General features: G+C 48.3%; 2 protein-coding genes across 3 annotated transcripts in view; one reads left to right on the forward strand and one right to left on the reverse strand.

Moving 5' to 3' along the window:
- The window catches only part of RTF2 (replication termination factor 2), a 76,024-nt gene that overhangs the window by 24,058 nt on the left and 39,833 nt on the right, over positions 1–12,133 (forward strand). The window lies entirely within an intron of this gene.
- Positions 1,676–12,021, reverse strand: LOC143836408 (putative beta-1,3-galactosyl-O-glycosyl-glycoprotein beta-1,6-N-acetylglucosaminyltransferase 7). Its single transcript, XM_077335673.1, has 5 exons — positions 11,255–12,021; positions 10,762–10,893; positions 8,591–9,627; positions 6,082–6,177; positions 1,676–3,774 (listed from the first exon to the last, which is right to left on the reverse strand). The coding sequence occupies exons 3-5, from the start codon at positions 9,567–9,569 to the stop codon at positions 3,548–3,550; spliced, it is 1,302 nt and encodes a 433-aa protein (XP_077191788.1). The 5' UTR covers positions 9,570–9,627; positions 10,762–10,893; positions 11,255–12,021; the 3' UTR covers positions 1,676–3,547.

The following is a 12,133-nucleotide window of genomic DNA, read 5'->3' on the forward strand; positions in this document are numbered from 1 at the left end:
AGAGGGAATGAGTGAGTTTGAGCAGAACGACTGGCTGGTTCCTACCCCACATCTTCAGTTTACAGGTTCCTCTCTGATCTGATTTTTTGTGTACATTTTGTTTACATTACATTTGGTAGGACATAAGGTGTGCAGAATTCCCTAGATCAACCTGTAGTCAACCTGTAGTCCTCAAGATGTCCTTGGACTACAATTCCCAGGAGCCCCTGCCAGCAAATGCTGGCAGGGGCTCATGGGAATTGTAGTCCATGGACATCTGGAGGACCACAGGTTGACTGCCCCTGCCTTAGATTGTAGGCAGCACAATGTATACAAGTTTGTGTAATTTGTGCGATTGGGTTGGGAAATTTGAAAAGAGCAGAGACATATGGGGAGGACTGCCTACTTGGTTCACGTATAAAGTGTGTGCCATGTCTGTGAAAACAGCTCCCTTGACAATCACGGATCTTTTCCTGAATTGTCATAGTTAAACATCATATTTATTCAGTCTTATGTTGAAGCGCTCTACTTTCCAGGTTGGATTCTGTCAAAGTAGCTGTTTCCTCTGGCACAAGAAGCCTTCCTTGATGCAAGAGGCTGTTCCAGGAGAATCTCTTATGTTGAGGAGAAAGGGAGGGCAGTGTATAAATATCTTTAACCGCTCCTGTGAAGCGGATAAAATAAAGCAGTAAGGGCAACTGGGAAGGAGTTAGGGCGGGCCCTGTCCAGGATAAAACTCGGAGGGGTGAATCAGGAGCCAAGCGGCTCCCCCATTGGCTGCTTGGCCCGGCCTCGCCTCACCCACCAGGGGACTCACCGCACAGAAGGAACAGACCTCCGACCCGGTGAGTCCTCCCGGCGACCGCTCCTTCCCGTTGGGAAAGGAGCAGGGACGCCGCGTCAAAGACCACCCACCCACCACCGACTACTCCCTCGATCCCCCGAACCCTTCCCGCGCCCCTGGCCCCCTCACGACGACCCCACACCCACCGCCCGCTTCTCAAACTGCTGCCCTCCCACTCCTGCCCCCCCCACCCCGACCGTCCCTTCCCCCGGACTCTCGCCGCTACCGTACTCACGTTCACGCCGTCCTCCGCTTCCCTGCCCCTTTCCTCTGCTTGCTGCAGCTAGGCCACGCTGCGCCTCGCCCACACAGCGTGGCCTGCGCGGCCTCCCCCGTGCTGCAAGAATGAACCAGGCATGCGTGGACTTCTGTGCATGCCTGGTTGCCCTGGCCGGCGTGCCAGCGCGGCCCGCCCCTCACCCCGCCCCCCCACCCCCAGCCGCCCTACATCCCCGCAGCCATGCCTCCCACAACCTGCCTCGCCGCCCGGAGGAACAGTAAGCTGGGCAGGGGAGCACGGCCCACGTCACGGCCACTTGGATGGCTGCCCAGCGGCCTTTTCCCTGCCCGAGAACAGCCTTGCCGCCTCGCCAACACAGTGAGGCTTTCCCCGGCCCTGGGAGAACATCCCAGATTGTGGCTGCCTGCCTGCGCCGAGCCAGGCCCCGGGAAGCCTTATACACTTTTTAAAAGTACTCTAAAACAGGAATAACACACTTTTACAAAATTCTATGTGGGGTGGGCATCAAGTCCACTGCCACCTTCCAGAATGTTTCCACAATTGTGGAGTGTGGGGATTCAGCATGATAAGAACTCGATCTATCAAACTCTGATACTAATAATTTATTAGGCTTGTAGACTGCCCCTCTCTGATGACAGTCTCAGGGCGGTTCACATCAAACATCTAACACAGGCTTCCTCAACCAGGGTTTTGTTAAGGTAAAGACTTAACGCTTAAGTGAGCCTCCCCCGCAAATGGCCAATGATGGGCCTGGAGGGGGTAGGAAGGGGAGGGGCCCTAGGTGGGCGTGTCCACAGCTCTGCTTCCCAACCATATTCTGCACCATTGCACCACTGCTGGGATTTCTTGAAGCCTGAAGAATGTTTCAGGGGGTTCTTGATGCTAAAAAAGTTGAGAAAGGCTGAAAGGTGTGGGGTTCATCTGCTTCTCAAAATGTCTGAAACCCAATTTTCCTATCTATTCTAATCAAAACCACAGACCAGTCAATTTTCTTAATAATATAAAATTGGTTTATGGTCTCTCTTGTTGGCCACCCCTATTCTAAAATGCTTCCGCTAAATTTTAAACCAGATGCATAACCCAGACGCATGCACGCACACTGTGATCACAGCATCGGAAACCACAAGTACACAAAAAGGGAATGATTCATACGCATGTGGTTCTTCTCCCCTTTTTATCAGTCTTCACATTCATGATGAAATAAAATATCAATTTTTTTTCAATAACTTAGGGGACAGTGAGAAACCAGGGATATAAAACATTTTGTTGTCTGAGTCTGTTCTCTTTTCAAGCTACTTGTTCTCTTTTTTAAACTTCCAGTGTCATGCTGTGTCATTCCGCTGAGATCTGTAGAATTCCGTTATTATAGCTTGGGTCCAGTGGTGAACAAGCAGAAACCTAAGTGAACTTTCTGCAGCTTTGCTTGCTCAATGCCTTGGGAAATACCCAGCACTTTCCTGTCTATATCTTTATAGGGCCCACAGCATCTTAGCAGGGGCGTCCAAACTGTGGCTCTCCAGATGTCCCAGGGGCTCATGTCAACTGTAGTCCCTGGACATCTGACGAACCACATTTTGGCCACCCATGGTAAGATGTACCACCAATTTCTGGGCCCTATGTAGCAGAAACTTAAGTGAGGGATACAATAATTTTCACCTATCTCAAGTGAAAATTGTCTTTTTCTTGCTTTTCTCTTCTACAAGAGCTCCACTGCTGGATCCAAATCAATATCTTTGTTCATGTTCTCGCTCATTTAGCCGTTGATTCTTTTCTTCCAGTGAATTGTCTAATATGTCCTTCTGTCTCAATAGAGGCATATGGAACCCCAGATTTCAGCTTGTATTGTCTTCATAGTTGCTTCTCATGTACATCGTTTTGATATTTTTACATGTAGACAACTTGGATTTTTTAAAGGATTTTTGTAGTCCAGTCACAGATTTGTCAACTAAATTGATTAAATACACCTAAATTTGCACATGGATAAAGACCAGTAGGAGGGAGGAAAATCATGCATGATGTTTGCAACATACACATGCATCTTAGAGGCATCCTCTCCTTTTTAAATGCCTCTTCCAAAGTAATGCCCATCCCTAGTGTGATACTTTGATTAAGAAAATACTGTTAAGCATTCTAAAGCATCTGCTGCCAGATACATTTGTGGAATCTTTGTTCCAGAAATATTAAAAAGTTTTTAATAAACCGATCAATTGACTAAATGCTGCATCCCTAATTAATGTGTTCGGATAATTAGGTCCTCCTGGCCAGATTGCTAAAGATAGCACATGTATATATATATATATATATATATATATATGTTGTTCATTATGTGAATGATTTCCCCCCCCTGTAATATTGTTGGTGGTCCCAAGATACAGAATTCGGGTGCTGCATCGGACAGATTTCATATCTGTAACATTCGCGTTAAACAAAACGACCTTCTTTTCTTCCTGTCTTTTGCCCTTCCGATGTCCATCACAGTTGATTCAGATGTTTGGCTTCATATTAAAATAAGCGTGCTCCTGCAAAGCCCAGTGCTCTTCCAGTGGGACTTCTGCCTGCTGGAGTACTTTGAGTCGATAACGCCTCTCTAGGCAGTCAGTGACAAGTGGATAGGTTTCTGGCTCAAATTTGTTGGCAAACAAATGAGGAGATTCAATGATCCATTTGATGTCGCCAAGTCCATACACGCAAATGTCTCTGACGTAATGACCTGAAGGGGGGGAAAAAAGAATTAAATTGCACAATCTAGAACAGGGATTCCCCACCAGGGGTCCGTGGACCCTTGGGGATCTGTGGGAACTCTGGTGGGGGTCCTTGTCTTTTACCCTCCTGCCTTAATGGACCCAGTACATATGCTGGTGGGGCCTGACCAAAGGACATGCACACATTTTGCATCTTACACGCTCAAACCATGTACAACTGCGCATACGAGCATTCCTCCTCTTATTTGCTCGTGTAGCTTTCTACTCAAGTTTAGCACCCTCATGTTTGAAACTCAAGCAATGAATGCCACGGTGAAGCACCTTTCAACACCTGCTGAAAGCTGACGCTGAGGTGGGACTGGATCTGCTTAAGAGGAGGGGTTTGGAGAACAAGGGTTCCAGTCCCACCCCTCAAGCATCACTCAGTCCTTTTTCTTAGGCCTGGTTTTGTAAAACGGAGCCCACCCTGACTCAGCTTCCGTACCGTCATGTGGCCCTTGGGATCAAAAGTTTGGATCCTCCAGCTTTTGTGAGTCAGGGGAGATTTTTTTACATACACGAATCTAGGACAGTACACAGAGGCTGTATTTGGAGCGGGGAGAAAAGTCACACTAGTTTCCTCGGGGGTAAGCATTTTGTCTTCTGTGAGGCAGCGGCTAAGGAATGGGGTGGGGTGGGATAGGAGGAAAATGCAAAAGTAATTGGGAGGTTGTTTCCCCACCTTTACTTCTGGAGGGACAAGAGTTTAAAGACAGATTTGTCACTAAGTACTGGAACAAGTCCTTCATTCAGCCCTTGTCAAAGATGACATCTCACTGTGCTTGAAATAGGGGTGACCAAAAACAAAAAAAATCAAGTTTCTTTCAGTTCTGGTCCAATAGATCCAAGAGAGAAGATAGATGCCTTTGAATTATGGACCTGGAGACAATTCGTACAAATACAATGGACTTTTATTGCGGCTCAACCATACGGTTAACTAATCTAATAAGAGAATCTGTAATCGGCTTAAATAATATCTGGAACATTCTGGTAAGGTATTTTTTCGGCTCAGGTTAACAGAACGGACACCCCTAATTTGAAACAGGCCTCTGCTGTTAACATCGTTGTAACCCAAGCCTTCCGGAATATTTATTTAAGGCTCCGGGTAATGCTTCCTCATTTCATATTTCTAGTAACAGCATTAGTCTGTTGTTTCCCTATTCTGAGTCACTTCTACAACAAATGTATCATGGGAGGCAAAGGCTATGTCGTACTGACAGCTATACAATGCTACCAGTCAAACCTTTCCCAGCATAGCAATTATTTTGTATTATAATTCCAATTACCAACCAAACAGCCCAGGCAAGCCCCATCCTGTCAGATCTCGGCTTAGCAGGGTCAGCCCTGGCTAGCACTTGGAAGGGTGACCTCCCAGGAACCATGCCGGGGTCATGACACGGGTAGGTAATGGCAAACCACCTCTCAAAGTCTCTTGCCTGGCAGCCAGGCGATCTTCAGATCTCCCGGCTCTATTATTTATTTATATTTTGACTCATATGCCACTGCTCTCAAAGACTCACGGCGGTTTACAGTAAAAGAATAAAACAACCCAACCCACAAAATCCCCAGTACATTAAAACAAGGGTAGTCAACTTGTGGTCCTCCAGACGTCCATGGACTACAATTCCCATGAGCCCCTGCCAGCAAATGCTGGCAGGGGCTCATAGAAATTGTAGTCCAAGGACATCTGGAGGACCACAGGTTGACTACCCCTGCATTAAAAGTTGGCTGTTCTATGGTGTAAGCTTCCCCATCTCTCCTCCTGTGTCTAGCAGCAGTCAGAGCTCCTTCCTTAGGAACAAGGGTCTTGATCTCACTAGTTCTAATTCTAGGGGATCCACTGATGGTAACTCCGGGACCTCAGCCTGGCCTCAACCATACGCCTGGCAGAAGAGTTCCATCTTGCAGGCCCTGCGGAAAGCTGATAATTCCAGCAGGACCCTTAACTCTTCCAGGAGCTCATTCCGCCAGGCCGTTGGCCTTTATACCCCGCTTTTCACTACCCAAAGGAGTCTCAAATCAGCTTACAATCACCTTCCCTTCTTCTCCCCACCACAGACACCCTGTGAGGTAGCTGTGCCTGAGAGCGCTCTGAGAACTGTGACTGTCCCAAATTCACCCAGCTGGCTGCAACTGGAGGAAGAGAGGGGAATCAAACCCACTTCTCCATCTTAGGGCCCACTGCTCTTAAGCAGGCTGCCACTCTGGTATAGAGAGAGAGAAAGTGTACCGTGCATCTGGAGGCGAGCTTGCACCGCGCTTGGTTTTCGTGTTACCTTTGCAGCCGTGGTGTGATTTTCCTTCTTGATCGCTCCACTTGATAGCTCGTATGTTGCCATCCCACTCTGCGTCCGGCGTGGCGCCCGGGGCATCTAACAGTCACATCAGAAAGCAGGGTTGTTTAATTAAAACGCTGACTCTTTTGCCTCCCCGCATGCCCTGTTAGGTCTCCTTGCAATTTCAGTACAGCCTCATCTCGTGATTCCGAGCTGTCTTCAGAAAACAAAAATAGCTTCTATTCCTGAGGCTTGCTTGGGGACTGTGGTGAACTGGGGGTAAGTGCGGTCCAACGATAGCCGCATTACAGAAATCCTTCGTGCTTCCCCCTTCCCCTTCTGCTTCCAGTATTTTCCCCCCTTTCTGCTGCCACCAGTAAGGCCCTCTTGAAGAGATTCATTAAACACCAAGCTACCAGAAGAGAATGTTGCTGTGTTTGCACCTCTCTGAGCCAGTCTGCTGGGAGGGTGGTATAGGTATCAAATAATATAGTAATAATAACAGTCAATGTAACTATGGTACCAATGACCTCAGAGTAAGAAACTAGGAAATCTGTTCTACCTTGAGCCTTGCTACGACAAACCTTCCCGCCCGCCCGCTCAATCCAGTAAGATGATCTACGTCAGGGGGAGTCAACCTGTGGTTGGGAGGACCACAGGTTGACTCCCCCTGATCTACGTATCTTATTTTGCCCGCCACTCTTTAGTTGCTCTCACTCAGCAGACAGAGCTAATGTGTTTCCAACCTTTCAGGATAGAGCCTAGATTCTAACAGACTATTTATCTTTGGGAGATTCAGAAACTCTCACGTGACCGTGGAAGGGAACCTTAGGTTTCACATATATGTTAAGGGGGGAGGGACTAGGGAAGGGCTCAGAAGGTCATAAAATCCTTTGAAGCAAACAGCCTTGGAGAAGGCAGTTCCCCTGGCACCTAGTCAAAGAGGAGGTGTGAATCTCAGCATCAGAAGGGGATTGTGACGGCTCTGCCAAGTTGTCAGAGCCAACCAGCCCAGGGCACATCCTGGCTGATTTTGAGGGGAGGGTGAAGCTTCATTGCAGGGGGGTGGGCCTTTATAGCACCCCTTGCTTGAAAGGAGTAGCCTGGCAGGAGCAGTCTTAGAGAGGAAAGCTCCATTCCCACAATCTTATCCTCAGTGCAGGATGGCAGGCTCTCACGTGGGACAGTGTGCCCAGGTAAGGGGCTGCCAGGCTCAATTTGTGCATCAAAAGGTGTGGAGGGGAAAGGTCCCTTCCATTCCCTGTCTCTCCTTTCAGGAGGGTGCTACGAAAGTGAATCATCTGTGACTACCATATATGAAGCATTGCTCTTAGCCTGAAAGATGGGGAGACAGGGATATCATGGGTTCCATTTTGGTGATCATTTCCATGGGTCTGAGTCCCCCGCCCCACAGCAAATTTCCTCTCTCATGCCCTTTCAGGGCCTCCCCTTTCTCCCCAGGAGAAGCACTGTAGGGGTACTTTGGGCTGTGTGCATTGGGCAGGTAGAGAAATTGTCCATTTCTTAAGGTTTTAAGGTTTTTTTCTTGAGTAAAGGAAAGCATAAACTGTTATGGGCAGCTTGATAGGTTAAGAATAGGTTAAGTGTTTGGAAATAAGAGAGTACGCTGAACATCTCTTGTGCGCTTCAGAGGTTTTCCTGTTTAAAGCTCTGATGTCTTCAGAACCTAATGCATGTAATTGACACTCCAGATCACAAAGGCAGGGTGGAATACGAATCCCAGAGTAAATACAACAAAATGAACAAATAACTCTTGAGATGACAGACTATGACAACCGTGTATTAACCACTTAACAGGTCCATCTTTGGAGATTTTTAAACAGAGGCTAGATAGCCATGTGAGGGAGAGGCTGATTCTGTGAAGGCTCAAGGGGCTGGCATGCACAGTGGATGAACGATAGGGTTGTGAGTGTCCTACATAGTACAGGGGGTTGGACTAGATTAGCGATTCCCAGCCTGTGGGCCACGGACCACATGTGGTCCTTCGACTAATTGGAGGTGGGCCCCGAAGGACGCCTCCCCCCCCCCGGCCCTTTACTTCATCCCCCCAGCCTTTTACAACACACTTCATTGTTGTGGCATGTCTGTATCTTATTTTGAAGGGATGTTTAAACATTACCATAGCGATCAAAGAGAGCTAGGCCAGTGGTTGAGAGTAGAGGAGTAAACTACCCCCCCCCCACCGGGCCTCAGTAAAAGGCGTTGAGTGGTCCCCGGTGATAAAAAGGTTGTGGACCACTGGACTAGATGACCCAGGAGGTCCCCTCCAACTCTGTGATTCTAGGTTGTTTAGATTTAGAGATTTTTCAAATATAATACCTAGGAGATTGTGAATGGCACAGAATATTGTGGGTTTGCTATTTTATGATTGCCGAAGGGCCAAATGGGAACGTTGCCTTGGCACATTGGTTTCTGGCTTCCAATTCATTCCCATGGGCCTGAGCATTAAGGACATGGGAATGCTCCGTAGGATAAGAATCCTGCTTACCTGGCAGTCTGTTCAGAGTGACCCAGAAGTGTTCGTCAGGACTGTAGGTGTCCCGCGACCATTCGAGCAGATCTTTTGCGCGTTCGTCAGTCAGCGCAAACTCCACGAATTTTCTCGTGAGCACGTAGTAGGCGCTCCCGAAATAGATAGTCAAATTGTGGGGTGGCTCGCTTTTCACCTTCTTCGTCGGGTACACGTAAGATTTTCCCGCGTGGGCGTATTCATTGTAACTTATGCGCGTCCGATGTTTCATGTGCGGCGGCTGAACGACTCCCGGAGTCATGTTCTTCCCGTTCCATTTGCTCTTGATGTATTGCACCAGCTCCTTGTTAGTTTTGATGGGGAAATCCTGCCCGCATAGGTTGATGACATAATGCCACTGAGTTTTGGAAGGAATCAGGTCGTGCATGCAGTTGATGTCCGCTTGCAGCCTAGAGAAGCCGGCGTAAACGACGGTCTCTCTCTTGGAAGCGATGAAAACGTTTTCGAAGCAGCTAACCAGGCCTTGCACAGCGACCTTGTAATCCTTTGGCGACTTCTCATCGATGTGTACGCAGTAAATGTTCTGAGGCATATAAATGGCTCTGAGCAACTTGACAAACATGTCCAGCTCCTTGTGGATGGTGATGATGTACGCCAGCGAGAAGTTCCCTTCTTCTTCCGACAGCGGCCTCGTAATGAAATGGAGTCCCTTGCGGACCATGGAACAGTTGCAGGGAGTCCGTACGCAGGTGGACATCCCTCGGCCACGAAGAGCCTGCTGGCACAGGCGGCCGATTTGAGAAGCAGCATCCTTGCCCTCAAAGAGAGCCGAGCAAAGCTCATCTGGGTAGAAGCCACACTCAGCTAATTCCAGGGAGTGTCTTTGCTCGTTGGCTCCTTTGGGGATTGTATTTTTGACATAGATGAAGGCGAAGATGAAAAGGCAACCCGCAATGCATACTAAAAACCCGGATTTGACTGCCTCAAGTTGGTTCATCTTCCGTGATCCAGAAGCTTTCTTCTGAGCATAGTTCAGGGGGACGTGCTCAGTCTACCTGGGGAGAGATGGGAAGAGACATCGGTGTTTGAATTAAGACGGGTGGCCACTACGCGTAACAGGCAAACCACGGCCACTCCTTCCCTGTGCGTCCCCCAGTGGGGCATCTGGTGAGAGATGAAGCCTGTCTCTATGGGATTTAGTATAGAGCACTTTTCTCATGAATGCAAATATTGAGGAAAAAACACGCCTAACTACATTGAAGAACTGGCTGTTCTTTTCTTGACGTTACCATCCTGTGGCTTAGCGTTAAGCTTCTGCCCTCATCTTACTCACTCTGAGTTTCTGTTTACATTCCCTTGTTGGTTTGGTGCTCTGCTTATTTATTTATTTTGGATTCTCATTCCCCGCTCCTACAAGAATCTTTGGTGACTGTTTTTATCCTTTTTAAAAAGCTGGCATCCAAAGAGCTGTGAAGTAACATGCACAAATGTTTGAGGCTTCCTTTTCAAAAATTATTCTCCCCCCCCCTTCTCTCCCCCCCCAGCCTTACTCCATTATGAGTTGCTGTCAAATGTCTCTGAATCCATGCTGTATTTTGTGTGTGTGTGTGTAGGGGGGGGGGCACGCGCGGCGGCACGCTGTGTTGCTTGATAAGCTCAAAATGCAAAGCTGTGGCATGTGGGGCCGGTTGCACAATGCTTTGGCTTCTTATCGGAGTTCCTTTTTAAAACTAGACCTATTTAATCAAAGTCCTTTTTGAGGCCGGCGTTGGCCTCGGCTCGCTTTCCCTCCAGCAAGGGCAACGAGGTGCCCGTCCTCGCCGGGCAAGAAACGGCAGGTTAGCATGCATTCACGGCTGTTTCGTTTTGTTCGGATCATGAAGGAAATCGGCATCTGTGCCTCCGTCGCGATGAAAACCGCCCCCAAGGCCTGGCCTCGCTCTCTTCTCTCTCTTTTTTCGCCTTTTACTTAGTGCCAGAGAGAGCCCTTCGGAGGGCAAGGCATAAAATCAAAACGTTGTCTTTTTAGCCTAAAAGAGGAGGCTCCAGACCCAGCTCCTCAGCTTTGCCTCCCGGTGCTATTTCTGGTTAATGTTTCCAGTCCCATTTTAGCCACACACACAAACACACACACACACACATACAAAGCCCTGGGAAAAAACCCCTTGTTTACAGTTCCATGCTTTTACCTTTCAGCACATATTCTTACACAGACTTTGCTTTGTCGAAGCATGGTGTCGCTCTCAATGCGGCCGTGTGTGCTCTCAGGGCTCAGAGAGAGGGAAAGTCTCCATCCTTGACTTCTTAGGTGCTGGGGATGCCTGGCAGGAGAAGAGAAACGTAGCAGGAGGAAAAGTCTGGAAAACTCTGCAAGTTCCGAACGATTTTCTGGCATTAATTGACTAGTATTGATTGCCTCCCACCCCCCAACGCCTCCTTTTCGATGCATACTCGAGAGCATTCTTTCGCTTAAACAGTGTCGGTCTGCAAAATGAGAAACTAACCTTATAAACTTCCTTTTCGCCTTTTTATTTCATTTTTTTTAAAAAAAAACTCAACATCCATGCTTAAAACCAGTTTTATTTCCCCGGGCGGCCGGTTGCTTTTTAAAGCAGGGCACGCAGAAGGAGAAGGACAGAAGCAAAAAACCCCGACCCACAATGTATCATGTTATAAACCTACCTTGACTCTCCTGAGAAAGGCCAGCTATCAATGAAGTACACGAGATGAAAAATGAAATCAGATCTGTCCTTACTGGCTCGCCCTGGGTTTCGGCAAGGGAGACTGTCCTTTCCCCCACTTCATGGTGTCGAAATCCTTTCCACGGAACACTAGCTGGAAGATGCATCCATTTTGACGCCGACTCCTATCTCCGCATTAGTCATCGTGTCCCTGCACAGGTCTGTCTGCACGGGCTTAAGAAAAACAGCCGGAAAACCGGTCCCAAGAGGATACCATTCACCTAGAAGCTCATAAGGGATACGCTTACTGTGTAAACATACACAGGGAAACAAGCATCTTCTTAACCCGAGCTCCCAGCGGCTGCATTGAATCTGTACAATGCTCTGTCCTCGCATCACATCAGCCTTCTGGAGAGAGGAAGGAAGGAGAGGAGCGAGGAGGAAGCTTTGTGAAGCCAGGCGCAAGGTTTTCTGAGCTCGGCAGAAACATGCTAGCTCAGGAGATCACAGGCTGCTGCCAAGGGACTAATGGCGCCAAGAATAGATTAGCATAATGGACATTATGTACCCTGTAGTGAGGGTTAAGCGGGGTGGGGTGGGGTGGGGTGGCCACACCAGGGCGAGCAGGGGCCGTGTCACACAGAGGCAGGAGTGCCCTGTTGCAAAGCGTAATTAAAAAGGGAAGAGCGCGACTGATCCGGCGCCTGCAGCTTTGATGTCGTAGAGTGCCGTCATTCAAAGAGCACAAGAGGAGAGGGCGTTGAGGCTTAACAGCTACCGATAGATTCAAAAGGGTAGCCGTGTTGGTCTGAAGCAGCACAATAGAATCAGAGTCCAGTAGCACCTTTAAGACCGACAAAGACTTTTTTTTTTTTGCGCT

Source organism: Paroedura picta, chromosome 4, assembly GCF_049243985.1.
Source record: "Paroedura picta isolate Pp20150507F chromosome 4, Ppicta_v3.0, whole genome shotgun sequence".
Taxonomy (NCBI): Eukaryota; Metazoa; Chordata; class Lepidosauria; order Squamata; family Gekkonidae; genus Paroedura; species Paroedura picta.

Bases quoted from the DNA above. Each gene is read 5' to 3' on its own strand.
- LOC143836408 (XM_077335673.1), bottom strand. From the start codon at position 9,569: ATGAACCAACTTGAGGCAGTCAAATCCGGGTTTTTAGTATGCATTGCG. The intron at 6,178-8,590 runs GTAAGCAGGATT...TGTGACTGTTAG, and splicing joins CACTCTGAACAGACTGCCAG to ATGCCCCGGGCGCCACGCCG. The intron at 3,775-6,081 runs GTAACACGAAAA...CCCCCCCTTCAG, and splicing joins ATCACACCACGGCTGCAAAG to GTCATTACGTCAGAGACATT.